The 27,977-nt window shown below is 42.9% G+C and overlaps 1 protein-coding gene across 2 annotated transcripts in view; it reads right to left on the bottom strand.

Moving 5' to 3' along the window:
• LOC110508635 (solute carrier family 22 member 23) overlaps positions 1-25,207 on the bottom strand; it is a 59,014-nt gene extending 33,807 nt beyond the window's left edge. Inside the window, exons 1-3 of one of the 2 annotated variants that reach the window (XM_036966130.1) lie at positions 24,433-25,207; positions 6,498-6,601; positions 6,139-6,293 (exon numbers count right to left, since the gene is read on the bottom strand). In XM_036966130.1, coding sequence (XP_036822025.1) covers positions 6,139-6,293; positions 6,498-6,601; positions 24,433-24,879 — 706 coding nt within the window. In that variant the 5' untranslated portion in view covers positions 24,880-25,207. The remainder of the gene's footprint in view (positions 1-6,138; positions 6,294-6,497; positions 6,602-24,432) is intronic. The other variant, XM_036966132.1, reaches the window with a different exon arrangement.
• Between the last annotated feature and the right edge of the window lie 2,770 nt (positions 25,208-27,977).

Here is a 27,977-nt window from a genome sequence, read left to right as displayed (position 1 = left end):
TGGATTACAGTCCCTCTGTCTAGATTGACGTTTGTGTACGATTAACAAAGCAAAAATCAGACCGACAAGATTATGACTACGCACTCAGAGCCACACTTTAGGAGAAGGAAGAAGAAAGAATTCCATTGACGTGGGAAATCTTGGGAGTGCAAGGCAAGGTGACACAACCGCGATGAAATACCTTTGGTGTATGGTCACTCCCTTGGTCCAATCATGTACCGTTGACCTAGCACATTTCATTGACGGTAACGCTAGCGCATTAGAGTCTATTCACTTACATTTCTGCCATATACACCGATGCGCCAACACTGCCCCGAAGCGCTGTCCAAACGTTAATAGGCTATGCCTCGCTTGCGATACGGTTTTGTAAGCGTTTTGGAACTTGACAATTATTTCTTGCTGATGTGATGGCTAAGACTAAAAGGATAAATTACCACACATCTTTATAGGGTTAGGGTTCCCACGCGGCCATATTTCCATGTTAGAGCGCTCGTTTACGGAAGACAGAGGTGACCACCTGTTCTAAATGAGCCATCTAGCATCTCCGAATACCCGTGTGTAACGAAAGAAGGATCCCAGAAAAAAAATATGTAATGCTGTCGGCTGCAACTGTGTTAAACAGGTTAAAACCAGTGTACACTGTGTGTGGAAAACATTAAGGACACCTGCTCTTTCCATGACATGGACTGACAAGGTGGTGAACCCAGGTGAAAGCTATGATCCTTTATTGAGGTCACTTGTTAAGTACTTGAAATTAAATTATGGGCAGAAAGACAGATTCAACTCCATCTTTCATCGAATCAGATGGCCTATTCATCACAAATCAATTATTTTGTATGATTATTTAATTTGCAAAGTGGACAAACTGAGGTGGGAAATGCCAACAAACGAACAGTGGGCAATTGTATTCATGCATAAAAAAAATCTAATAATGAAAGAAAAGCAGTGCAATTTTGAATTTTGTAAAGTTAGTGTGGGAGAGGTGGAAAAATCATCAATCAATAATGACAAACCTCCTGGCATTGACAACTTAGATGGAAAGCAACTGAGGATGGTTGCTGTCTCTATAGCCACTCCTATCTGTCATATTTTTTTTATCTGAGCCTAGAGGAAAGTCTTTGTCCTCAGGCCTGGAGGGAAGCCAAAGTAACTCCGCTACCCAATAGTGGTAAAGCGGCCTTTACTGGTTCTAACAGCAGACCTATAAGCTCGCTGCCAGCTCTTAGCAAACTGTTGGAAAAAAATGGTGTTTGACCAAATACAATGCCATTTATCTGTAAACAAATTAACAACAGGCTTTCAGCATGCTTACGGAGAAGGGCACTCAACATGTACTGCAGTGACACAAAATGACTGATCGGTTGAAATAAATGGATAAATAATAAGACTGTGGGAGCTGTACTGTTAGATGTCAGTGCAGCCTTTGATATTATTGACCATAACCGGTGGTTGAAAAGAACTTGTGTTATGGCTTTTCAACTTCAGCTCTGAATCCACGATATGGCAATCTAATAGAACTCAAAGTGTTCTCTTTAATGGAAGCTTCTCTAATGTCAAACATGTAACGTGTGGTGTACCGCTCTCTAGGCCAATGACCTGCCACTGGCATTAAACAAAGCATGTGTGTCTATGTATGCTGGTGATTCAACCATATACACATCAGTAACCACATGTCACTGAAACTCTTAACAAAAGAGTTAAGTCTGTTCTGGAATGTTTGGCCAGTAATAAACCGGTCCTGAACATCTCTAAAACTAAGAGCATTGTATTTGGTACAAATCATTCCTTAAGTTCTAGACCTCAGCTGAATCGGGTAATTAATGGTGTGGCTGTAGAACAAGTTGAGGAGGCTAAATTACCTGGTGTTACTTTAGATTGTAAACTGTCATGATCAAAACATATAGATTCAATGTTTGTAAAGATGGGGAGAGGTCTGACCGTAATAAAGAGATGCTCTGCTTTTTTAAAACAACACTCCAAAAAGCAAGTTCTGCAGGTTCTTGTCCAGTCGTGTGGTCCAGTGCCGCAAAGAAAGACCTAGTTAAGCTGCAGCTGGCCCAGAACAGAGCGACACATTTTGCTCTTAATTGTAATCAGAGGGCTGATATAAATACTATGCATGCCAGTCTCTCTAGGCTAAGAGTTTAGGAGAGACTGACTGCATCACTTCTTTTTATAAGAAACATTGTGTTGAAAATCCCAAATGGTTTGCATAGTCAATTTACGCACAGCTCTGACACACACACTTATCCCATGAGACATACCACCAGGGGTCTTTTCACAATCCCCAAATCCTGAACAAATTCAAGAAAGTGTATATCATATTGCTCAAATAAACAGCAACCCTGGTTTCAAAAAACAGATAAAGCAACACCTTGCGGCACAACGCCTCTCCCATATTTGACCTAGATAGTTAGTGTGTATGTATTGATATGTAGGTTACGTGTGCCTTTACATTTTTTTTATATAGTTCTGTCTTTGAGCTGTTCTTGTCTATTAATGTTCTGTATTATGTCATTCTGTATTATGTTTCATGTTTTGTGTGGACCCCAGGAAGAGTAGTTGCTGCTTTTGCAACAGCTAATGGGGATCCTAATAAAATACCCCCCCAAAATACACAGAACAAAATATGAAGGGGAGGATACAGTTTAAAGAAGGATTTTTAAGCCTTGAAAAAATTGAGACGTGGATTGTGTATGTGTGCCATTCAGAGGGTGAATGGGCAAGACAAGATTTAAGTGCCTTTGAACGGGGTCTGGTAGCAGGTGCCAGGCGCAACGGATTGGGTCAAGAACTGCAATGCTGCTGCGTCTTTCATGCTCAACAGTTTCCTGTGTGTATCAAGAATGGTCCACCACCCAAAGGACATCCAGCCAATGTGACAACTGTGGGAAGCATTGGAGTCAACATGAGCCAGCATGCCTGTGGAAAAGTTTACACCTTGAAGAGTCCATGCCCAGACAAATTGAGGCTTTTCTGGTGGTGGTGGGGGGGACTACATATTAGGAAGGTGTCCTTAATGTTTTGTACACTCAGTGAATTTTGCAAATTTGAAATTATATTGATGTGATATGAAAGTAGAGGGATTTATGTTTCTACAACCGTATGGCAATTGAGAATCGATTCACGTTTAGATTGAGAATGACAGTTTTGGTTGCCAGAGCCAGTTACCGCTGAACCGAACATATGAAGTCCTTGGACATTATAAAGGAGTAGCCTCGCCTACACTCCTTAATAGTACATCTTGAACTATCCTTGACCCAAATACTACATGGTTCTTCCCAGGTTTTCCCACACCACACGTCTCAGCTGTGTTGATATGAGAGTCTAGATACCTGGCATACACAATTCTTCAATTTGCCCTGAAAAATTTAGATGTTTTGTGAATTATAACTTTTTTGGAAAGTCTAAATATGCCTATCCTGTACATAACAGTATTATGAATTTAGTAATATAGGGTTTGGATAACAACAGTGCCAATATCTGAAGACAACCCGCATTAGTAGAGTTGTGGCAATACAGAGGGGAGACGCAGAATGTGGACGTATACCGCCTCCACATTAAGAACAACAATATAGGCAACGGTATAGCTCAACTTAAACGACTTGACTAGCTGGTAAAAAATAAAGAGAACTCCAACCATTCCATAGAGTAATTATTCCAAACTGTATTGGTTGTCATTTGCACAACTTGAATATGCGAGTTCAGACATAATCTCGACAAATCTGTAAAGCAAATATCGCACAGCCAAACCATGGGTATGCTACAAATCAATTATACCAATCATTCTAAATGCATGATGACCGTGTGATAGTTTTAACAAGTAGACAGCCAATGTAGTCCCGACATAATGAATCCTCTCAGCACATAACCTTCATGGAAAATCCCCATATCCTTGCTCTGCCTCTCTGCTGTGTGTTCCTCAACAACACTGCCGGAGAATGAAATGCAGTCGGTTTGAACTCCAGGTTCGTACATAGTCTTTTACCACCGTTGCCGGAGTGACTCAGTGGCACTCCTTAGAGCGTACGTACACTCTACAGTATTTACTCAGCAATCACTGGGATGGCAGTTGATAATGAGTGGAAAAACAGGATAGAGAAAGACAGGGCGGAGAGGTGGAGACTGGAGAGCGAGCGAGAGAAAAAGAGGGTGGAGGGGGACAAAAGAGTTGGCGAGACAGACAAGAGGGTGGGCCTTAATTTAATTGTGTCCATACATACACAGTATCTAGTCAGCATACAGTGAGACGACTTTGCGAAAACTATGTAAACAACCAACCATTGAATGCAATTATCAAACACAAAACAAACTGACAGAAGGTCCCAGCCGTCTATTTTGGGAACACTGCGAGGCTTTTCAAGGTAGACGGTGTGGAGTAAATTAGAATGACAAGGGGCCCCCTGGCTCTGCCCCCCTTCCGTTCCGTCCCCCCACGCATCAACCACAAGACTAGTTATCAGGACGTTATCATCTCCTCCTCCTCCTCCTCACCCCACCCTCTCCTCGCTAGCTGGGTAAATGCATTTCAACGGGAATGAGCGCCAGGACCGACTGGAACGGCTTTCTAGGGCAGATTATCACTCATCAAACCTTTACTGCGGAGAGAAAAGGTCACAAGGATTCATCTCTCTGACTGTTATGGAGTGTACAGTACACACAGTTCCAGTGAAGCACTGCAGTGGGCAAGGCCAGCGAGTACAGCGGAGCGGACAGATTATCACCTAGCCACCTCCTCTGTTTCCATCTCAGTATCTGTCACTCAGTCTATTGGTTAACAGTAATGAGAGGACAAACCAAGGAAGTGAGCTTGATTTAGAAAAACTGCACTCATTTCAAAGCTGTTCTGTACTTGTTGGGAGTGCTTCGGAGGGACTTCCAAAAAGTGGAAAGTCAGCAATTCTCTGTCAGTTGATACCTCCTCAGAAGGAGGTCACACCCTTTAAAATAGAAGCTGTATGCTATCCGAGGCTACATTTACACTGAAAGGCACTTTGATCAAGGGTATTTGGCGCCACAGGAACACAGGCATCAAGCTGGGATGACCTTTTAAAAAAAACAAAAAAACATTTTGATAACTTTCCACTCCGTCTACCAGTAACGTGATGTCGTCTTTCCTAGAACTATAACCCAGACCAAAACAAACCTAGTGTAACTGACCCCATCAAAAGGGTGAGCCTGACACAGCTCTGACAGTGTTCCGTGTAATAGACCAGACAGGCTGCAGGTACCTTATTGCTGCTTTGCCTCCCTCGGTGTTTAGTACATATTCAACAGCCTCTGACCCTCTGCTGACCCTCCACAAACATGACCCACATTGGAAAGGCTAGGGCTGCATCTGAAGTGGTACTCTGTTCCCTATATAGTGTGCTACTACTGACACAGAGCCCTGGTTCAAAGTAGGGTACTATATAAAGAATAGGGTGCCATTTTAGACAAAACTTAGGTTTCCACACAGGTACATATACTTGCAGTCATCTCTATCAACGCAGAGGCCTGGTGGAAATGGGGATGAGTGACAACACAGATCGATAGCTAGGACCTATGGAAGCTGCTGCAACAGCATCTACATAACCCACATAGGAAAGGCAGCGTCTCTCTCTGTGGGGCGATAGGTTTCCACAGCTCCTTCTGAAACGCTTGCAGTCATCTCCAGTGATACAGGGGCCTGTCCTAACAGTTTACAGGCAACTAGAACGAACAGCAGCTGTTGGAAAGAACACACCCCTCACACCATATTTACACCTCGTCACTAAGGTTTTCCCTAATCTGGGTCCCAAATGGCACTCTATTCCCTACTGTACATAGTACACCACTTTTAACAAGAGCCCTAGAGAATAGGGTGCCATTTGGGATGTAGCCCCTAGTCAGGTAATATGGCCCTACTCATAGTCATAACACCATCTGTTGATATATAGAATCCCAACGCCAACTCAAGACATGGGGGTCTGTCTAATATAACACACCCCACAAAGACAAGGCTATGGAAACCAACAACTGCCCACACTGCAGCACATCCATTACCCCAACACTAATTGAAATTCTCACAAAACAGATAAATCAATTGACTGTACAGCATAGCAAAGGCATGGAGAAAAGCATGGTGTACTAGGCCTGCAGGACTTACTGAAGACTTACTGAGGATGTAGAGGGAGAGGATGATGCCTGCCAGGCAGAAGCCCTCGAAGAAGCGCAGGGTGCTGAACATGGGAACGTTGACCGAGAAGGCCACGGTCAGACCGAACACCAGCATGAACAGGACCGAGATGATCAGGACCGGGTGGCGACCAAACCTAAGGATGGAGGGAGGGGAGAGAGACAAGGGGGGGAGGAGAGGTCCCATATTTAAACAATACAAGGTAAAGACTTCGAGTCTGCCCCTTAAGGTATTTATTGTTTCGGTGCATTAGCAAGAAACACACTGAACACTCCTGAACTGAATGTCTATTCAAATATATTAACTTTATTATGTAGTAGTTAGAAATAAAAAAACTCACCAGTCTGCCAGGACCCCAAAGACCAGGTATCCGAATATGGAGCCCACAAGCAGAGAGAACTTAGCGATGTGGACCTTCCATGCCGAGTCACACACCAGACTCCACTGTAAAGGAAGATTAAGAACATATGAAGGTTAGGCCATCCAATGTAAACAACAGATGTGTTGTTTCTGCTTTATCCGGACCCATCTGAAACACACACACACAGAGAGAGAGAGAGGGCAGCCATAATACGGCGTAGGGAGAAAGAACACGTTAACATCAGTCATTTCATATTCAGACAGGTATTAATTATCTCAGCTAAGGAGGAAAAAAAAGCACCACCTGATGATTGGTGAACTCAGAAAAGTGCTGGTTTAAACTACAGACAATCGCCTCGGGTCACAGGGAAAATGACGCAGGAGACATACTCAAGTCACTCATTTATTGCCACAAACACAGCATTGAATTGTTAGTACCATTGTTGATAATGGTGGACGCAATTATTATTATTTTTTTGCATTGATGCACTAGCACCTCACCCATGTTAGGAGAAGTGTCCAGAGTTTGCAGTACAGTATGCAATCTTCTGCTAAAGTGTACTCCACTTGAATGAAGGTATCCACATCTCTCTTGGAAGAACTAAGACCTGTTAGGGTGGAACTATGTTTTTGTAATTGTCCCTGCCTCACCCGCCCATTGGCCTGGGATCAGGTGGGCGGGCTGGTTCAACAGTTGGGAGAAATGTCCTAGCATGTTCTAAGAGCAGCCCAGACTCCCTCCAGCAGGCCTTACAACACAAAATAATAAACAAGCCCTGACTATTTATTTAACTAGGCAAGTCAGTTAAGAACAAATTCTTATTTACAATGACTGTCTACCAGAAGGCAAAAAGGGACAAAAGAAGAAGATGATTGTGGACTACAGGAAATAGAGGGCCGAACACACAGACAGGACTGTAGTGGAGCGAGTTTGAGAGCTTCAAGTTCCTTGGTGTCCACATCACCAACAAACTAACATCGTCCTAGCACACCAAGACAGTCGTGAAGAGGGCATGACAATGCTAATGACTTTTCAGAGTGCGTACGGCCCAGAACATCACTGGGGCCAAGTTTCCTACCATCCAGGACCTCTATACTAGATGGTGTAAGAGGAAGCCCCCCCAAAAAAAAATTGTCAAAGACTCCAGTCACCCAAGTCATAAGCTTTGCTCAAATACGTGATTGAGTATATAGTACGTTTATTGGTCATAGTATGGATATAGTTAGTATGACAAAAGTTTCCGGATGTCGTACTAAATTCACCAAAATAAGAAGCACACACGCAAAGGACACTAATTCTGTAGTTTAGAACCATATTTCAATTCTTCATGAAATGGACATGGTTCACATCGTTTCCAGATTTTAAGAAAATGGCGGAAAATATGCAGTCGAAGTACAATGAGAGCGGATACAAATTCATTGCTTTAACTAATTATGACAAATGTTATGAAAATGTTGAGCAATGTAATAAACTAATGACTTTTCAAATAAGTTACCATATGTTATATTGGCTGACAATTTGTTAGCTACACTGTCCTTACGAACCACATAGCGTCTCAGTATAGCAGTATGTACTGGTATGTTGTAGCTAGCTACCTAATGTTAGTTGGCTACTTAAACATCAAACTTGCCAGTATATTAACTATAGGCTCACTACCTACCCAACGTTTATTGATTTGATTATTCCCATCATTCTTAGCTTAGCTAAAATGGTATAGTCGTTCTGCCTTCTCATTGGACAATCGGGTGCTTTCATAAATTCGCTCTGGCTATTTACTCTGAATTCGAAGCACTCGCGTATGAGTGCCCACAGTACAGAATAAATCATTTACAAGCGCTCAACACCCGTTGAGTCAGTAAACGTCGCAAAAAAACGTCATTAAATTGTTGCCAGCAGCACAGTTAGTCACCAACACTCTGGATAACATGAAACCAGCTCTAACATAACCAGCTTTGCTAAGGCGAGTAAAATGGTCAGTGGTCTCATTTGTGTCTGGAAGTAGCTAGCAAGCTACCTTGGGTGCTTGACTGCCGTTGTCTGGGCAGAACGCTCAAATCAACCCTACTCCTCGGCCCGAGCAGTCAGTGTGCGATCTGAGAGCGAAACACTGAATATTTTTTTTTTTTTTTTTAAACGGACAATCTGACAACGCTCTGAATTTACAAGCGCACTCTGGCAATACAGAATGACTTTAAGATCACACCCAAAGTCGTAAAATGTCTAACTAATAATTGGTCATGCTAACTATGCTAACTAGCTAGCAAGGGGCCTCCTGAGGGGCACCAGAGACACTGGGTTCTGAGTCCAGGCTCGGTCGCATTTGGTTTTACACTGCTGCTTCTGGCTGTTAATTATCTATGCAGTCACTTTACTACCTACATGTACAAATTACCTCAACATGTACCCCCACACACTGACTCGGTACCCCCTGTATATAGCATGGTTGTTATTATTTTGTGTTACTTTAGTTTATTTGGTAAATATTTTCTTAAAACTGCATTGTTGGTAATGGGCTTATAAGTAAGCATATCACGGTTAGGTCTATACCAGTTGTATTCGGCTCATGTGACAAATACAATTTGATTGTCTCTAGAAGCGCTGCGCCGCCCTGTGTGATCAGGGTGATTGCAGGCTGGTGTCCATTGCCTGGATAGCTGCCCTGTGAGCACAGCAGGGGGTGCTGCATTTGCTGTGGGGAATCTCATCTGGTGGATGCAGCAGATCCGTGGGTCCCTGGACCAACAAGCTCAGCTTTGTCTTAACAGCTACATGACTGCCTGCAAAACATGATCGAACAAGCTGGACTGGGGTGATGAGGTGTGAGTAATCAGCGCTGATAAGAAGCAGAGTTGTCACTTGGTTCAGCTCCTGAAGTGGCAGTCACCGGAGGTGGTGGTGTTGCCTTTGAGCCTTAGCAAGGTGGGATGGGTTTGTGTGTGATGGAGAAGGGCCTGGAGAAGGCCCTCCTGGGTCCCTCTAAGGGACAGCATCTGAAGCTGAGAGATGAGCCCTTATCTTGTTGCACTCTCCGACGGTGAGGGACTCTTCCGCCCCGTCATGCCCGAGCTTGAGGCTTCATAGGTCTCCAAGGTTCCCATCCTTGTTGTTTTGCAGGAGAACCTTGAACACTTTGAGCAGTGTCCGGCCTGAGGAGCTCACCTGACCCATCTGAACAACCGCTGGATATGAAGAGGTGTCGGGATATTTGGACCTATACTTCTACGTGTGCACTTAATGGAGTACAACGAGGTGCTATCCACCACAGATAGTCTCCTGAAGTTACAGAGCCTCACGGTGAGCTTGGCTGCACCGTCGACAGTGGCGCTTGTCCTTCAGCCACTTGAGGCTCTGCTCGACAGTCATTGAGTTGAATCTCTAACACCTGATGAGGTAGTGGTCCTTGCTTTTGCACAGGGACAATACGCGTTGGTCTCTGCTGTGGGCTGTGTAAGTGGTAGTTCCTGTGCAGGTGTCTTTGAAGCCCCATAGTATAGAAGCACCGGGGTGTTTCTGCTCAAAGGCTGCAGGCTTGTCCCATTGTTTAAGGGCACTGGCTGCTCTGGCACTCTGCTTCCATCTTCAGCCATTGTGCTAGGTACAAGTGCTTGCTTGTAGGTAGGCAGGCATGCATGCATGTATGTATGTATGCATGTGACTGACGTTGGCCCTGTATTCAGAGCTTCCCCAGAAGACACTCAACTTTGGAGCCACAGGACTCGATTACCCCTGGGCCAAAGTGAACAGGGCATGCTCACTAAGGTCTTGATGAGAAAAGGAAACTGACAGAAGCCTTGTGTCCCCTGGCCGGATGTCTTGCAACGTCATGATGACAGATCTCCAGGGCAAGGTAATGTAGCTGGCCCCATTGCTGCTCAAGGTCTGCCATGGCAGCGGTGTATGGCACTGGGTCATGGAGTGAGATGGCCATGAGATGGGGATCAGGCAGCTTGAGGTGGTCAAGAAAGTGGTGAAACTTGACCAATGCGTCCTCATCGGGGAGCAATAGGTTTTCGAGGGCCATCTTGAAGAGAGCAAACTCCTGTCATCTTTGTTGACAGTGTCTCTAGGTGCAAGAAGGCGCCGATCCGTGGCAGGTACTGTGGCAACCTTGGCCAGGGCTGAGGCTGGTCAGGTGGGTAACACTGGATGCGGAGGTGGGTACATGTAGGCGGTAGCACCTAGATACAGCTACTGGCTCGGGGCTTGTGATGGTCATCTCTGCTGGTGCAGCTTCTGGCTCAGGGGCTGTACTAGCTGCTGAGGTGGGTACATAGAAGCCACAGCGGCTGCGTCCGGGTGGTAAGAGTAAGCTTCTCCATCTCCTTCAGCGTCTCCAGGAGACCTTGGACGCCTGAGGCCTGTGACTAAGGATTGGGCCGGTCGAAAGCTTCAATGAGCACGTCAAAAGATCTCTCCGGGTAGGTGAGCCTCCTGAGCAGGCCGCCGTCATTCCCGCCATCCTCTTCTCGCCGGTGTGTGCTTGCATAACTCTGGTCAGGACCGCCCTGTTCCAAGGCCAAGAGTTGGCTGAGGAGCTGAGAGGACGGTGATTAGCCCCTACTGGTCATTTATCCAGGTTAATCGTCTCTAATCCGTCTCGAATCAGGATGCCGGTGAGCAGACACGCGAAGGCAGACCCGTGAGTCCCTAGACCAACCAGCCCAACTTTGTCTTAACAGCTACAGGACTGCCTGCAATACATGATCGAACAAGCTGGACTGGGGTGATGAGGTGCGAGTAATCAGTACTGATGAGAAGCAGAGGTGTCACTTGGCTCAGCTCCTGGAGTGGCAGTCACCTGAAGTGGTGATGTTGCCTTTGAGCCTCAGCAAGGCAGGCAGGGTTAATTGTCTCTAATCCGTCTCGAATGACCATTAAGAGTGCCACCTGTTGGTTGGTGAACTCAGAAAGGTGCAGGTTTAAACTAGAGACAATCACCCCGGGTCCCCGATCACAGGGACAATGATGCAGAAGACACTCAAGTAACTCATTTATTGCCACAAACACACACACACACACAGACAGCATTGAATTGTTAGTACTAGTGTTGATAATGGTGGAAGTGGAGGAAGTAAAAGCATAATTGTAATTTTTTCGCATTGACACACTAGCACCCCACCATGTTAGGAGAAGTGTCCAGAGTTTGCAGTCAAGTATGCACTCTTCAGTTATGGTGTAAGAGCAGTGGGCAGCCCATCCCCAAGCCCCGACTATTACTAGAAGGAGGATTTTCTGCACAGTGTGTTACTCAATACATCCAATAACTAAATGAAGCACATACATTATTTGTCAGACAGTATGGGGACCAAACGCATTAGCTACCTTGCTATAGTGATTTGAAACAGGCAACAAAATCCCTGATCCCAATCCAGTTTCCCCTAACCAAACTCTCACTTTGCCAACACTGCCTTTACCAGAGAGACTCAGCAAAAACACAGAAACGTTGTTTTAAAGCCTCCATTAAGAATTGTTCAGCCATGTAAATGTACTATAGCCTATAATGCAGCGTTTCCTCATCCAGCGCCTAGATCTCCCTCTGTGTGTAGGCTATAATTACATATACCCTCTGTCTGTGTACTCTCCCTCCAGCTGTGTACTGTAGTCCACTACCCCAGCAACAGTGGGATTCCCAGAATGCAAAGCATACTCTGTCACTCTAGATGATTTGCATTTGATTTATTTATAGATATAGTAGGTACATACATATATGAACAGAACAAAAATCAACTTTGAACAAATCTCACACAACATTAATTAAGGAGATAGATTTATTAGACATGATGTACAACTAATCGTATACAGAGTCATAGCTCCTGTACAAGTACTGTATGTGTACAGTACATAAAGTAGATGAATAAACTCACTTTTGAAAACTGATAATTTCACCCCAAATCTGTTCGACTTATCCACTCCACTATCACCTGACAATTTGAGTCCAATGCAGCTGTGAATGAAGCAGGCTATTGGGGATGGTTACTAGGTTCCTGGTACTCTGGTCTGGAGCCCCCTCTGTGCATACAAATATGAGGAAGGAATATAACAATGGATATGAAGTGGGGACTGGGTTTGCACTTCTCCTTTGAAACTCAATGTCTTTAGGCGATCAGGGTTTATAACCTCTTATAACCTCTGGCATAGTGACCTGTTGTGTTCAGAGTGGAAACTTCTGGAGGATTACTCATTGCCACCATGCAGTGATCATGAGACACATGTATGCCATGTCATTCATACCTTCAGTATCGATGTCACTATGGATCAAGACGAAGACAGGAGGCAAACAAGTTACTCAATGTTGCGCAATACCACATACAAAAAAGCCAAGGAAGTCTGCTCTGTCTTGGTCTGTGTCAAACTAGCGTGTTGAAAGTGTGGTGTGTGTGTTTGCGCTTCAGAGCTGGGACTGTGAAGACCATGGGATATGGAGAACTCATGACTGTGCAGAATGGGGGACCAACCAGACCACGCGGTCGAGGTGACTGACTAAGCATGACCGGTTAATGCGGTTCAAAGCAGTTGACGACTGCAAGGTTGAAAGTAACCTTAACCATTAAATCAGCAAAGAAAGACATGACCGGGCAAGAAGCCTGACCACATCTTAGTTAGAGGAACAGCATGTCTTAAAGCTAATCTTAAAATGTTAGCCATGATAAAAAGCATAACCATGCTTCCTTTCGTGCACTCATTCACTCACACACTATTGTAAGGGTCATTGCAGAGAGCTGAATTGAAGGCTCTGTGTTAGAAGGCAATGCCTTACTAATCCATTAGTTTGACAGGCAAGTGGAAGGACAAAAGGCCTATTTGTGCTCTGGGTCTGTGTGTGGCAGCAGTGGAGGGCATCAGGGCCTGAACACTGGCCCCGAGTGACAGCACCAGTTCTGGGAGGAGACAGAGGGGGACAGGAGCCTCCCTGTATAAACCCCGCTGCTGTGTCTGTCGTTTAACCCCAGCGGTCACCCTGCATCAGTGATTTTGAGTCGTTTAACCCCAATGGTCACTCTGCATCAGTGATTCGGACTGGCCCTGACAAGGACGCTATGCACCAACTACAGCTACATGTACAGTACATGTCTAACTAAAGAGCGGGAGGGAGTAGAAAGAGGGAGGTGGGGGAGGTAATCAAATGCTTGACAGTGAATGAGGATTGGAAAGAGAAAGAATGAGAAAAAGAATAAAGGAACTATATTAAGGGAAAAAGAGCAAGAAATTATATGCCTGACAGGGACTGTGAAGAGAGGGAGAGTGGAGTAGAGAGACTGATGCATGGTTACCACCTAGCAACACTCACCTTGGTTATCAGTTTTCTTTCCTAATTAACAGTATACGTTTAGAAGGATTCTTTCATCTCTGGGATCAGGGAATATAGGAGAGTAGGTGGAGGTGTGAGTGACAGAGAGAGACGTCAAAGACCTTCCATTACCGATACATCTGTCATAGAAAGAATATCCAAAAATATAAACCCACAACTGTACCATCAGTGAGATCATTTTGATAATTAATATGCAACTCATTGAGAAATCCCCTAGGTTGGAAATCCCCTAGGTTAGAAATGCCATATTCTAGAGCTATTATGTGAAGATTTTGATATCATATCCCAGATAAATATCATACCAGAATCAATTCTCAAGTTACACAAAGGTTAAACAAATTACAGAAATGTTCAACGGGACATCTTCTACCACACCACAATCTCCTTATGAAGGCCTGCTGTGTGTATGTTTCCATGACAGAGCACACAGTGAAAAATGGTACCAGTGTCCGTCAGACCACTTTCGGAGAGAGAGAGACTTGATCAGATCAAACTAAAAAAAAAAAAAGGACTTGTCTGAGTTCTGCAGGAAGCATGACGACACTCAAGACATTCTTACCATATCCTGAAAGTGTATACACAAGACATACTCAAACACATCAAGGATCAGAAGACATTCTTCAGTTTGGGTGTGTGTACACTAAGGTAATAGCATATTGGGTATGAGTCACCATGTACTGTGTGGAGAAAGAGACTAGACAATATTATTGGGCGGATAGTGGATGAAACGAGAGGCTTTTGTCCTTGTAGTGTGTCGGCATGCAGTGAACGATTACTGTACTGCCTGACTCCCATAGCTCCTTCTCTCTGTCTCTTACACACAAAGTGCTCCAGTCTATTCAGTTCTGGTAATATAGATGATGAACCATATAATTAAATGTTTTTTTTTTTTTATATAAATCTTACTGTTTGTCATCCTGCAGAGAGAGGGCGTGATTGGCTACTTCCCTCTGATCCTTGCATGACATCAATGAATCCTAAAACCACTGTGACCAGGGCCAAAGGCTGAGCCGGGTCACATATTTAGTTACATGTTTACTGCCTCTCTGCTCAAAAACACACCTCTTATCAGAATCTAACTCCCGCCAGCACACACACACATACAACGCCTGTACAAAGCTTTATCTTTCAGTGCCACAGGCAGGCCTCTTTTCCTCCCACCTGACGTGTGTGTGTTTGCGTCTATCCAAAACAGATGTGTCGGTCTCCTGCTGTTCCACCCTGATTCTGGGTCTGTGGATAAGACAGGGCAGGCCATTATATGGAAGATAGAGATTCTCAAAGGCTAGGTGTTCTTGTATTCACTCACAGGGCATTGTAGGGCCATTATCCAGTCCTGCTACTCTGTCACTACAGTGGAATTGGGTGCAAACCTTATCTCGCCGTACTTGTACGAAAGTGAGGTGTCATAACATACAATTAATCTTTTTCTACAGGTAAAGAATAAAGACTTTTGTAAAAAACGAAAAAGATATCTGCTTGGACATATACACATAACAGATAACGTGTATGAGAGAATAGGGGTGCAAGCTTGGGGAGCTGTATATTCTAACATTTCTTATTACATTTGAGGAATTACTGCATGTTGTTATACTACAGAAATATAAAAACAAAACAATTTCAAAGATTTTACTGAGTTACAGTTCATATAAGAAAATCAGTCAACTTAAATAAATTCATTAGGCCATAATCAATGGATTACCTTTCACAAATACCTTTTTTTTTTTTTAAGGTAGGGGCGTGGATCAGAAACCCAGTCAGTATCTGGTGTGATCACCAATTGCCTCAGATATTAGCGGGAAATGGAACAGGCTGACATACAGAGCATCACAAACATGCTCAATGGGCCTCAGGATCTCATCACAGTATCTCTCTGCATTCAAATTGCCACTGATCAAATGAAATTACGTTTGTTGTCTGTGGCTAATGCCTATCCATTCCATAACCCCACCGTCACCGTGGGGCACTCTGTTTACATCAGCAAATCACTCGCCCACACGCCGCCAAACACGTGGTCTGCGGATGTGAGGCCGGTTGGACGTACTGCCAAATTCTAAAACGATGTTGGAGGTGGCTTATGCTAGAGAAATTACTATACAACAGTCCCACCTAGATACTTCTACAGCTACATTTTAAGAAGTGCTGTTCCCCCTTCAACCACTAACTCTGCAATTAATATGGACAACCACAACATTCCTTGACCACACTGGGGGTTTTAGTCAGTATAGTCTAGATCAGTGGCCACCAACATTTTCTAAGTCAAGATCACTTTCACAGTCAAAAAGCAAGCTGAGGTCTAACCCTCAGATTTTATTTTTTACATGACTTAAAAAACATGAACTTAATACAACAGTTCTGTAGAAATGTGGTTTGGGCAGTAGCCTTAATTCATGATCACAGTATATTGGCTATATGCCTGGCCTGCCAATCTTGTTATTCTCAGACCATATATTTAAAAGCTTATGCTTTGATAACAAAATAAATCAGTTAGTGCAGCATTTGCAAGGAACTGCAGAGGATGAATTGAAATAACTAGCTTTTTTTTTATTTTACTGGACTGATGTTAACTGCTTCTGATGGTCATGGTGCTTTCAAGACAACTAGGAACTCTCCCCCACCCCCCAAAAAATGTGAAGTCAAATCATGAAGTCAGTGATCTTCACGTTAGAAAGTTGGAGCTCTAGAAAGAGTTTGACTTGGAAGTTGGATCCAGTTTTTTCCCCCAAGCGTTCCCAGTTGTCTTGAGACCTATTCAGTCGGATTTAGTATTACAGGATGTGGGTAATGTGCGTTTTACTATTGCACATCCGTGATTTTAATGAACGATCCGCATGGGATAAGGCTCCCCCCCCCAAAAAAAATAAAAAAATATCACTGAGGGAGTTTGATAATATGTTTGGTCTGTTCCCAGATGTACTTGTCACACACTACTTCCGCCTACCACAACAACACACGTGGAAACCGCAGCGGCAATTCAAAATATGGCACCCAAGTCGAAGAAAACCAGGCACTGGGCAAGAAAGGAGACATTATATCTCAAATCTGTGTTGGGGGAGCTGCGCTTCCAGCGCCATTTCGAGGAAATGATTCACAACCATAAAAAGTTTGGGAATAAATATTTAAGCAGGTGTGTGAGGAATGTCCAGCCGTCAAGTCAACATTTGGCGACGCAGCGAAGTACTGTGAACAAATCAACTATCGACAGAGCATTAAGCACAACAACAACAAATTGCTCAAACCCCCAGTACTGCCCGTATTTTAAAGAAATTGATGCAGCTCTGAGTAAGAGCATATTTTTATTGCATATCTGTTAGGTAAGCTAGCTAGCTTCTGAATGCATGGCTAGTATGCTGGCTAGCTATCATTAGCTAGCTAGCGGGATCGATATTAAAATACACTTGACGAGGTGATATTAAATAATTATAAAAACATAGGGCTATCGATACACTTGGCTACTTATTTATTGCAGCTTTTATGTTTTGTAATAGTGTTGAATGAAAAGTGTTGACAGTGCTGAATAAAAACTTAAACATGAACTCATAAAAACAGCAGCTCTTTGCTGTATAGTTTGACAGTCTCTCTCTGGTCATGATTTTAAAATGTATTAAATCTTACGTAGGCTAGTAGCCCATCAAAAACTTTGCTGTGGCCACAGACGTGGAAGCTCTGTAGGAACCTATGATTTGAGCTATCCGATTGGCCAGTGCAGTAGACGCACAGATCTCCCAGGCCCGCCCGGTAGGCGGAGCGCATGTCTGGTGATCAACTTGGAATGTCTTGAAGATCGACCAGTCTATCATGATTGACCGGTGGGCGACCACTGGTCTAGATAGAATGTGATGATAGTCTTTATGGCTCTACTCCTGGCTGTGTGATGCTGCTCCCATCTTAATGTAAGGTAGAATATATGAGCGGCGTGAGATTAAGCAGGGAGAGTGGGAGACCCTCTGTCTCGCTGTAATGATCCAGGCTCGTTTTATTTTATTCAGCTCAGTCCAATTAACCGAGTCCCCGAGGAGCCCAAGGTCTCAATTAGGATGGGCCTCCACATCCACACCAGCCAGTCTGGATCCCCCATCAGCCCCTATCCGCTCCTCCTCTGAGCCTAGCGTTATCAAATCCTTCTCTGAACAAAGCTATGAGGGGGAGAGTTGCACTGAGGAGCACAGTTACTATGCCATGACTATTCAAGGAGACATTACCGTGGAAATCCATTCTGTTGCTCTACTATTAATATTTAAAGACGATATAGCCAAACTCTCATTGCATTATTACTGTTGTACTATTACTATTCAAGGAGATATCCTCTTACTGTATTGCTATGCCAAGGCCTACTCCGAGAGACTTTGTGAAAGTAATTCCTTTGATTTCTTTATGAAAGAGTTAAGTCTGAGATGAGACGTTTTCGGTGTGTTCCAGTACATTGTGACAGGAAAACGACACCACCTTTCCATCGTGTCGGCACTCTGCTCCACTCCTGAAGGATAGGGAGACACAGAATTTTCAGACGGAATCATGTGCCTTTATTCCTATGTAATCTAAACACACCAAGGACTGCGGTGTCATCACTTTATGTCATCGTGTGTGTCACTTCCTGGTTATCGCATGTCAGACCAGGAGTCTAGGGAAAGGGAGTGGGCTTATAATGAGGTCCTTTAGTGGGATTGGATTCGTCCATTAGCCCGAGAATCAATTCCTTCTGGGGACGACCTTGTTGGTTTGTGGAATGCTTGCTTGGGGGGAAAAGGACACCTAGTTTTTGTCACCAACTGCTCGGCCGTGTCAAGAACTGCCTTGCTCTGGTGCCAGTGTCAACAGGAAAACCAAAAGAAATATCAGTAGCTATACTACTTAGTCCAAGAGAGGAGGTGGAATGATGCAACATTGTTAGATATTGTTAAAAAAAATTATGTAAAGTTCCAATGCAGACATTTGTATCTCTATCAAATTATTTATGGGCAACAATTAAGTACCTTACTGTGATTGTTTTCAAAAAATGTTTTTTTTGTCAAAAATAGCTTCTTAGCAAAGAGCAATTTCCCAAACAAGAATTCTGAGTGTCGAGCGGAAAACTGAAAACTAGCTGTTATTTATTGGCAGATGGTTTCTTAATGGTCTATTAACTAATTTACCATCTGATGACGTCGACATGCAGGCCAAAACTACATCCCACCAAACCAGGCAGTCTTTTCAAACAGCTCTTACACTAAAATAATAAATGCAGCAATGCGCACATGTTGGTAGGCTTTAAGTTCAAATGTTCCATTAGTTGAAAACTCCATTATCAAAAGTGACCGGAAATGCAATTATAAAATGTACAACTTTTATTATAAAGGTGCATTTATGGTAAAAATTATTTTCCTCAAACTTGAAACTCACACGCTGCTTATGTATGGCAGTTAGACTCTACACCCCTTGTAAAGCAGATTATTATGCTTCATTTTAAGAATTCATTTTGCCACTTTAGTTATACAAACCTTATTAAAACACATAGGCCAATGGGCTAGGCAACATGAGGTGTGTGACTCGGATTTTTAAAAATGACAATAAAAACGCATTGTTTCTTTCAAGTGATAATATAGAACTCACAAGTGATAGGCTAATGTTGGCACCGATCAGACTATTCTTGATTTAATCTGGTCTTTACATAGACTAAATAATATGTGTGACATTTGTTTAGATGTAGAATGGAGCATTATCATGCACCTGTATCGAAATGGGCAGGGGAAAAAATACATGTCATCTATGCACTTAAATAGCGAATGCAGGACGCTTTTCCCCATGGTTTATTTTCATGCCAGCCAGGTAGGCATTCTCCTGTTGTAAATTTAAGCAATGTGCTTAATATTAGGAAAGTTGAGAAATAAATATAGTAGGCCTATAGAAAGCTGATGGGATCCTCTTTTTAATAGTGGCCTTCAACTCTGTTTCCTCCCGCAATTGCATAGCCTATAGAAATGTTGCACAACATGAGTTCATTGGCTCTCATGAAGTGTTTGAATTAGATTTTCAAATACAAATGCATTGATGTCAGAGTGATTAGAGGAACAATAGAGTGCCGAGTACAAGGCAAGTTTTGTAGGCTACTAATTACCAGCAGCAGCAACAGAGCTTGGAGAAGTCTTATTACCGTGACTAAACAGTCATGTGGAATTCGACTGCCTTTGTGACTCGTGGCCGCCGGTAATACGGTCAACAGTGACCGTATAGTACTAAGGCTTCAAAACCAGCCTCTTTATCAAGCTGGTCCTCTTACGCCTTTGAGTGGCAAAATGTCAGGTCTAGGTCAATATAGACCAGACTACAGTGTTGCCCAACTCAAGTCCTCAAGCACCAAGAGTAAAAAAAAAATTGTAAGCATCAACAAGCACACCTGATTCAACATGTGAACTAATCATTGAGCATGTAATGAGTTGAATTAGGACTGTTTGTCCCTGGGGCAACAACAAAAATGTGTACTTATGGACTTGAGTTGAGAAACACTGGACTGGATGACGCATCTGTGGGTAAACTGGTGTATTTGAAGTACAGTGTTTGATTACGAATGTGTACCTTCAACAGAAACCTAACAAACTCTACTGCCCCTTCCTTCCCTGCCCCACGGAGATGGAGATACTAGGCTACTTTTAAAAAAAAGTTTGCTTTCGACAGGTGTAAACACACACCTTTGACTCACATAAAACAAATGACAGGGACACAGGACATAGCATTTAGAATGTAGTAATACGTGACCTTAAAGTTCAGTTTTCAACCTTTTTGATAAAAATATAAATCATTAACTCAGTCCAGAGGATGTTTAGTTTATCTATGTAGAACTTACTACACATTAGAAAGGACTCACTGGGACAAAGTGTAACGACAAAGCCCAGCAAACAATTTGGGGGTGTACAACATTGGCCTCCAGTCGTAGTTTTGTTGCTGATGTGCAGCCCTCCAGAAATGGCATCTCTGCTATGGATGTACTTTTATACCGCTAGGGGTCCATGAGAAGAATGCCAAATGATTTCTCAATATCTTCTCACAGAAAGACACCCTTTTGTGAAATAGTAGGCCTTGTGAGGTCTATTTTGAAAGTGCAAAATCCTGTTTTGTGTCACTATTTTTTTTTTTTTTTAAGTATATCTAAGCCTAGTATATAATAATAAATAAATAAATTTTCTTTGGTGGACACCTTCCAGGGCACTCAACATATTATATTAAAAGGTAGGGCTACATCAAATCAAGTGCAATTGGTACATAAGATCATCAAATCAAGTGCATCAAAGTGCAATTTTAAATTAATGGACCAGACAAAACAGTTTAGACTAGAGGGTAAGGGTTTAGGGGGTTGGGTTGGGAATAAGTTACAGACGGGTTTAGGGTAATGGTGTGGGTACACATAGGTATACAGAGAAGACACAGAAGGGGGGGGGGGGGGGGCAGAATCAATCCTAAACTATAGGCCAGGGTAGGCAACCCTTAGCTCAGTTGGTCAGGTGTGGTGACTAGTTGGAACAAATTCACGCAGTCTACGGCACTTCATGAACAGGGTTGCCTACCTGCTATAGGCTTAATGTTATCGACATCCTTGAAGATGTGTGTTCTTAGGAGGATGTTGAATGAGATGACTGTCTCTCTGCATGTTGTGTGTGTGGGGGAGTGCATTCCCAGGACCTGGGTGCCTTGCAGCTGAAAGGCCGAGCACCCATGTTGGAGAAGGGGGTGGCAAGGAGACCAGCAGAGGAGGAGCAGAGGTAGTGGGAGGCATAGACTGGGAGGAGGTGGGTGCCAGGTTGTGGACAGCTTTGTGGGTGAGGAGTGTCTTAAAGTTAATACGGGATTGCACAGGGAGCCAGTGTAGATTGATTAGGATTGGTGTGATGTGTTCGGTTGGCCTGATGCGGGTGAGGATTCTGGCAGCAGATTTCAGTTGAAGTCGTTTGGTGGGGATACCAGTGAGGAGAGTGTTGCAATAGGCTAAACAGGAAGTTCCGGAGGCATGGATGAGAGTTTCGGTGCTGGAGGCCTAGATCTAGGCCTGTGTGGATCGATAAACACCAGAGGAAGAGGAATTGAACTACAACAGCAACTGAACTAAGCAGTATACCATATTTTCTGACATACTGTTATTGATGCAGGGCCCGGTTTGGGTTTTTACTTTAACTTCTCCACCGGTATTTGAATGTTTGGTTTGTTAAATGTGACACGCCATGTTTAATGTCATTTTTTATAGCTTATTTCGCTACTTGAGTCATCTCTCAGCACCACTTTCCACACAGACCTAGCCACGCCCCCTGTCATTCAAGGAGCGCATTTGATGTTCCTCAACCACGAGACTTGCGTTCGTTCAGTCTGCATGGTCAATGCAGCACATGCAACAATGTTGATAACAATGTTGTTTTCACTTTGCTTCTTAATATAAATCCACTAGCATTCTATAATGACAGTATTAGTTTGTTTCTTACATCAGCAAACAGCTAGTTTGTCTTTTCTTAGCAAGTTGCCCTAAATCTTGTGATATGCTAATAGCTAGCTAGCTAATACATGTAATGAGTAAGAGCAAACGTAGCTAGCTAATACAGCCTGATAATACCAGCGATAGTGTAGACCTAAATCAGCATGCTGTTTGTGCAAAAGTATCTTCTAAATCAAAGAGGAATATGCAAAGCAAGAAAACGTTAGCTACATGAAGCTAAGAGAAAACATGCAATGCAGCTAAAGCTTACAGAGTCCCCTAGGAAACACTTTTCAACACTTTAGTTCCTACCCTGTCAAAATAACTCCTCCCTGGCATTTGAATTAGTTGTCATCTAAAACTGTATTCAAAAGTGCCCACTATTATATTCTAACTATAGAATTAGAATAATTCTAATTCGCAAGTCAAATCGCAATTGCAACATTTGGTTAAAAATAAGTGTGAGATTATTTGCCCATATCCTGCAGTGGTGTAAAGCACTTTAGTACTTGAAAGTATTTTTACTTAAGTCATTTTATTTTTACAACTTATACTTTACTACATTCCCAAAGAAAATGTTGTACTTTTTACTCCATACTTTTTCCCTGGTACCTAAAAGTACTCATTAAATATGGAATGCTTAGGCAGCACATGAAAAATGGCTAAATTCACACACTTGACCAGGGATGTTCTCTTGACATCTACTGCCTCTGATCTGGAGGACTCACTAAACACAAATGCTTTGTTTGTAAATTATGTCTGAGTGGTGTAATGTACCCCTGGCTATCCGCATGTAAAATAAAAAATAATAATAAAATGACGACATCTGGTTTGCTAAATATAAGGAATTTGAAATGATTTATAGTTTCACTTTTGATACTTAAGTACATTGTATAAATGACATTTACTTTTGATATTTAAGTATATTTTAAACAAAATACATTTTAGACTCTTACTCAAGTAGTATTTTACTGGGTGACTCACTTTTACGTGAGTCATTTTCTATAGCTTATCTTTACTCAAGTATGACAATTTGGTGCAGGAACTTCAGAAATTATAAAAGTGCTGACATTTGTTTTGTTGAAGTTGAATTGAACAGTATAAAACAATCAGACTGGAGAAAGACTAATTGAAATCACTTAGAATGTATTTGTTGCCACCCTAGGATCACTAACGACTCAAAGCAAATGTAGACCTTTCATTATTCAAAAACGAAAAATACCGTCATACCGTTCAATGTTTTTTTAAATACCATGAGATAATATTTGGGCCATATCTCCCAGCCCTAATCTGAACTATCAACAACTAAAAATACAATGGAAACGGGGAAAAAAATCCCATTACCTGATGACTACAGTCCTTGATACAGTAGTCGTGTATACTTTTCAGATATAAATTCAGAAAGAAAGAAAGGCAGACTAGTGATGGCGTGTTAAGTTAAATATATGGCAGGTGACAATGGCAAAACAGGGAAGTCATTATTCTCGGGAGGCGCGCGTGGAGGAGCACTAATGAGCATGACAGTACATGCCCTTTGCTCTAAATCAAAACTCGAGTATCACTTTGGTCTGGGTCTTTATGACCACAGGCACATTCCGCCGTGGTCAGAGATCTCTCCACTCTAGCTCACACCTCGTCAGCTGCTCGGAAGAGTAATGTCATGCCATCCCTCGTTTAAGAATACTGTTGGCATGTTAAAATTAAGATCACAGTACTGCCAACATACTGCCAGTTATTGACCATTATTATTCTTAGCCCCACGAACAGGTTATTAATGTACTCAGTGCAGCAGCTCATTTTATTATCCATTCCTGGGCTTGTTGCGCCAGTAGGATATTGGAGGCTGCAATGCATGAACCAGCCATATGTTTTGACTCATATGAAGGTGTGACGGTTAAACCAGGTGCTGGTCTGTAATCAAAACATTATATTATGAGACCACAATACATGGAATTGTTTTATTGTACGACTATTAACCTATGTGAAAACGACAAAGCCCTCTGGTAACAGCCTTTACTCATTGCTGTGGGTAACCCGCCACAATATGCTAATAGCCTATTATAAATCAATTGACCTAATGCACCTCATCTGAAAAGAGGGAGGAATGTATGACATAATATAAACTATGGAAATGCAGTCCTAATTGCTCAATGTCAGGCCACGAAACTTACCTTGGTAACCACATTCTGAATGAGTCCGGTATGCAGCTCAAACGTCCACTCTTTGCACATACAATGTTGCAGATGCCTAGCCGTATCATTTAGGGTGCCATTGGTATAAACGTACGCCGCTGTTCGCGGAAAACTATTATTTGCCCCATGAAATAAAGGACTTCTGGTCAAATTAGTTGTGTTTGCCATAGGCGGAACACATGTGTTGTTCGGTTGGGCAAGAAGGAATTCATCAGAGTACTGGCTGAATCCAATAAATAACGCCGGAATCCATGTCAGCACGATTAGCTGTCTCTGGTACTTCCCAAATCCACCAAGAAAAGGCAAGACACAACTGTCAATGCGTGTGAGCAATCCCGGCGACTCGGTTTCGGGGGACACGAAGCCGTTCTCCGATTGATGGTCCTCGGTATCGAGCTGTACCACGGCCATCGCGGTTTCGCTCATGGATGCGTCTGTAGTGCAGCCGAGTTGGCAATGCTGCCGGGAGACTCCACACTGCGTCAATAACCCCGCTCTGGTGGTGACTGCGGTGCGTAGGCAATCACTGAAATTGAAGCAGGACGCACTTCTTTATGACCAGGAAGCTGCTCACTCCCTGTGATCCTGTTTAGGTGGACTCCCCGCACTATTATCACTGAAGGACAAGAGTTTATTTGGCTGACAGCAAGCAGGTTTAAATGCAGGCTGGCAAATGTCCTTATTAGAACAGACAAGCGCGACAACATGCGGCGAGTGAAGTTTTTAATCACCAATGTTTCCCATCTGCTGGATACATCTCATTTGCATAGAATTTGATCAACCTATAGTGAGCTGTGCCGGAAGAAGTAGTAAACCAAGGAAGGGAATACAACCTTGTCCCTTACACGGTTGCACGTACAGGTAACACACCTGCCCAAATACAGTTCTTTAGAGTAGCCTATAGCGTTTAGAGTTAAATAGTCACATGTACAAGGTTGCAGATGGAAGTACAGAGTACAAAACACTCATTGAGCTCTGACTTTTTGTAAACACAAGCCTATTCCCTCTTTCCTGTCAAGTCATCCGCTATATCGAAAGTTTGTTTTTTTAATCATTTACACAGCGGTGGAGTACCACGGATTATGTTTGCAGAATAAGATAGGCAGGACTTTGAGCAACCCTCCACCCCTCTCCATCGCATACACCTACAAGGTGCATAATAATATACTAGTGGTGGGTCGTTTGCGAAGAACGTCGCTTTTTGTTGAACGTCTCCATTGTAATGTGTGTAGGAGACGTTTAGTAGGCCATACGCCTGCCCTTTATAGTTCTGTGACAATAGGACTGTCATAGTGGAGGGAAAGGAGAAGAGAGAATGCAATTGAGAGTTGAGAAGAAAAATGTAGGGGTGTAGACCTACTCTCTCTCACACACGCACACACACACGTATTTTATTATTACCACAGATATACAGAGAGAGTGATTAATATCACCTGTGCAATACAGTCAGTCAACCACATTATTTTATGATCTTATCACATTATTATTTCAGTAACGATTAACTGTAACTCTCAGCTACACTGTCTTGTGTGGTCAAATAAAATAATGTAAACTATGAGGAAATTCCTTAATTGAATTCAACACAACAAAATCAATATGAAGTACAGTACCAGTCAAAAGTTTGGACACACCTACTCAATCCAGGGTTTTTCTTTATTTTTACTATTTTCTACATTGCAGAATAATAGCGAAGACATCAAAATTATGAAATAACAGCTTTGCACACTCTTGGCATTTTCTCAACCAGCTTCATGAGTAATGCATTTCAATTAACAGGTGTGCCTTGTTAAAAATTAATTTGTGCAATTTCTTTCCGTCTTAATGCGTTTGAGCCAATCAGTTCTGTTGTGACAAGGTAGGGGTGGTATAAAGAATATAACCCTATTTGGTAAAAGACAAGGTAAGAACAGCACAAATAAGCACAGAAAACAGTACATTATTACTTTAAGACATGAAGGTCAGTCAATCCGGAAATCCAGGCCTTCATGGTCGAATTGCTACAAAGGAACCACTATTAAAGGACACCAATAAGTACAAGAGACTTGCTTGGGCCAAGAAACACAAGCAATGGACATTAGACCAGTGGAAATCTGTCCTTTGGTCTGATGAGACCAAATTTGAGATTTTTGGTTCCAACCACTGTGTCTTTGTGAGACGCAGAGTAGATGAGTGGATGATCTCCGCATGTGTGGTTCACACAGTGAAGCATGGAGGAGGAGGTATGATGGTGTGGGGGTGTTTTGCTGGTGACACTGTGATTTATTAAGAATTCATGGCACGCTTAACCAGCTTGGCTACAACAGCATTCTGCAGCGATACGCCATCCCATCTGGTTTGGGCTTAGTGGGACTATCATTTGTTTTTCAACAGGCCAATAACCCAACACACCTTCAGGCTGTGTAAGGACTATATAACCAAGCAGGAGAGTGATGGAGTGCTGCACCAGATGACCTGGCCTCCAAAATCATCCAACCTCCACCCAATTGAGATACTTTGGGATGGCCTCCCGGATGGCCTCCCGGGTGTCTAAGACACTGCATCGCAGTGCTAGCTGTGCCACCAGAGATTCTGGTAGCCGGCCGTGACCGGGAGGCCCATGGGGCGGCACACAATTGGCCCAGAATCGTCCGGGTTGGGGAGGGTTTGTCCTGCAGAGATATCCTTGTCTCATCGCGCACTAGCTACTCCTGTGTCGGGCCGGGCGCAGTGCACGCTGACCAGGTCGCCAGGTGTACGGTGTTTCCTCCAACACATTGGTGTGGCTGGCTTCCGGCTTGGTTGGGTTGAGTTTCGGAGGATGCATGGCTCTCGACCTTCGCCTCTCCCGAGTCCGTAGTTGCAGCGATGAGACGAGACTTTAACTACTACCAATTGTATACCACAAAAAAGGGGTGGGAAAAAACGAGGTATTTGGGATGAGTTGGACTGCAGAGTGAAGGAAAACCAGCCAAGAGTGTGTAAAGCTGTCATCAAGGCAACGGGTGGCTACTTTGAAGAATATCAAATCTATTTTAATTTGTTTAACCCTTTTTTGGTTACTACATGATTCTATGTGTTATTTCATAGTTTTGATGTCTTCACTATTATTCTACAATGTAGAAAATAGTAAAAATAAAGAAAAACCTTTGAATGTGCAGTTGTGTCCAAAATTTTGACTGGCATATATTTGATTTAACGTTTCACCCCTTTCACCCCTTCCTCTTTTCTTTCTATTTAGTGGCAATGGCACTCTCTGCTGGTTACAGTGTGTCACTACAGCATTGCCATTTTTAGTTTTCACAAAAAAGTGTGAATAGTCATTCTAAAGGACGTAGGCCTTGACATAGGCCTTGGATTGTAGGTAGAGGTTTTGTTGGTATTGGAACTGTTCCCAAAATGTGATGTTTTTCAATTATTATTTTGGTACCACTTTATTTTACAGTACAGAAATTACAAGGTATTTATTTTTAATGTAGATAGTAAATGGAAAATAGTCAAATGACACATAACTCAGTCACTTATTTCCTTGTTTGACATTTCAATAA

This window comes from Oncorhynchus mykiss, chromosome 28 (genome assembly GCF_013265735.2).
Source record: "Oncorhynchus mykiss isolate Arlee chromosome 28, USDA_OmykA_1.1, whole genome shotgun sequence".
Lineage (NCBI taxonomy): Eukaryota > Metazoa > Chordata > Actinopteri > Salmoniformes > Salmonidae > Oncorhynchus > Oncorhynchus mykiss.
Note: the sequence above shows the minus strand (reverse complement) of the source record. Positions and strands in the feature narration are given on the sequence as shown.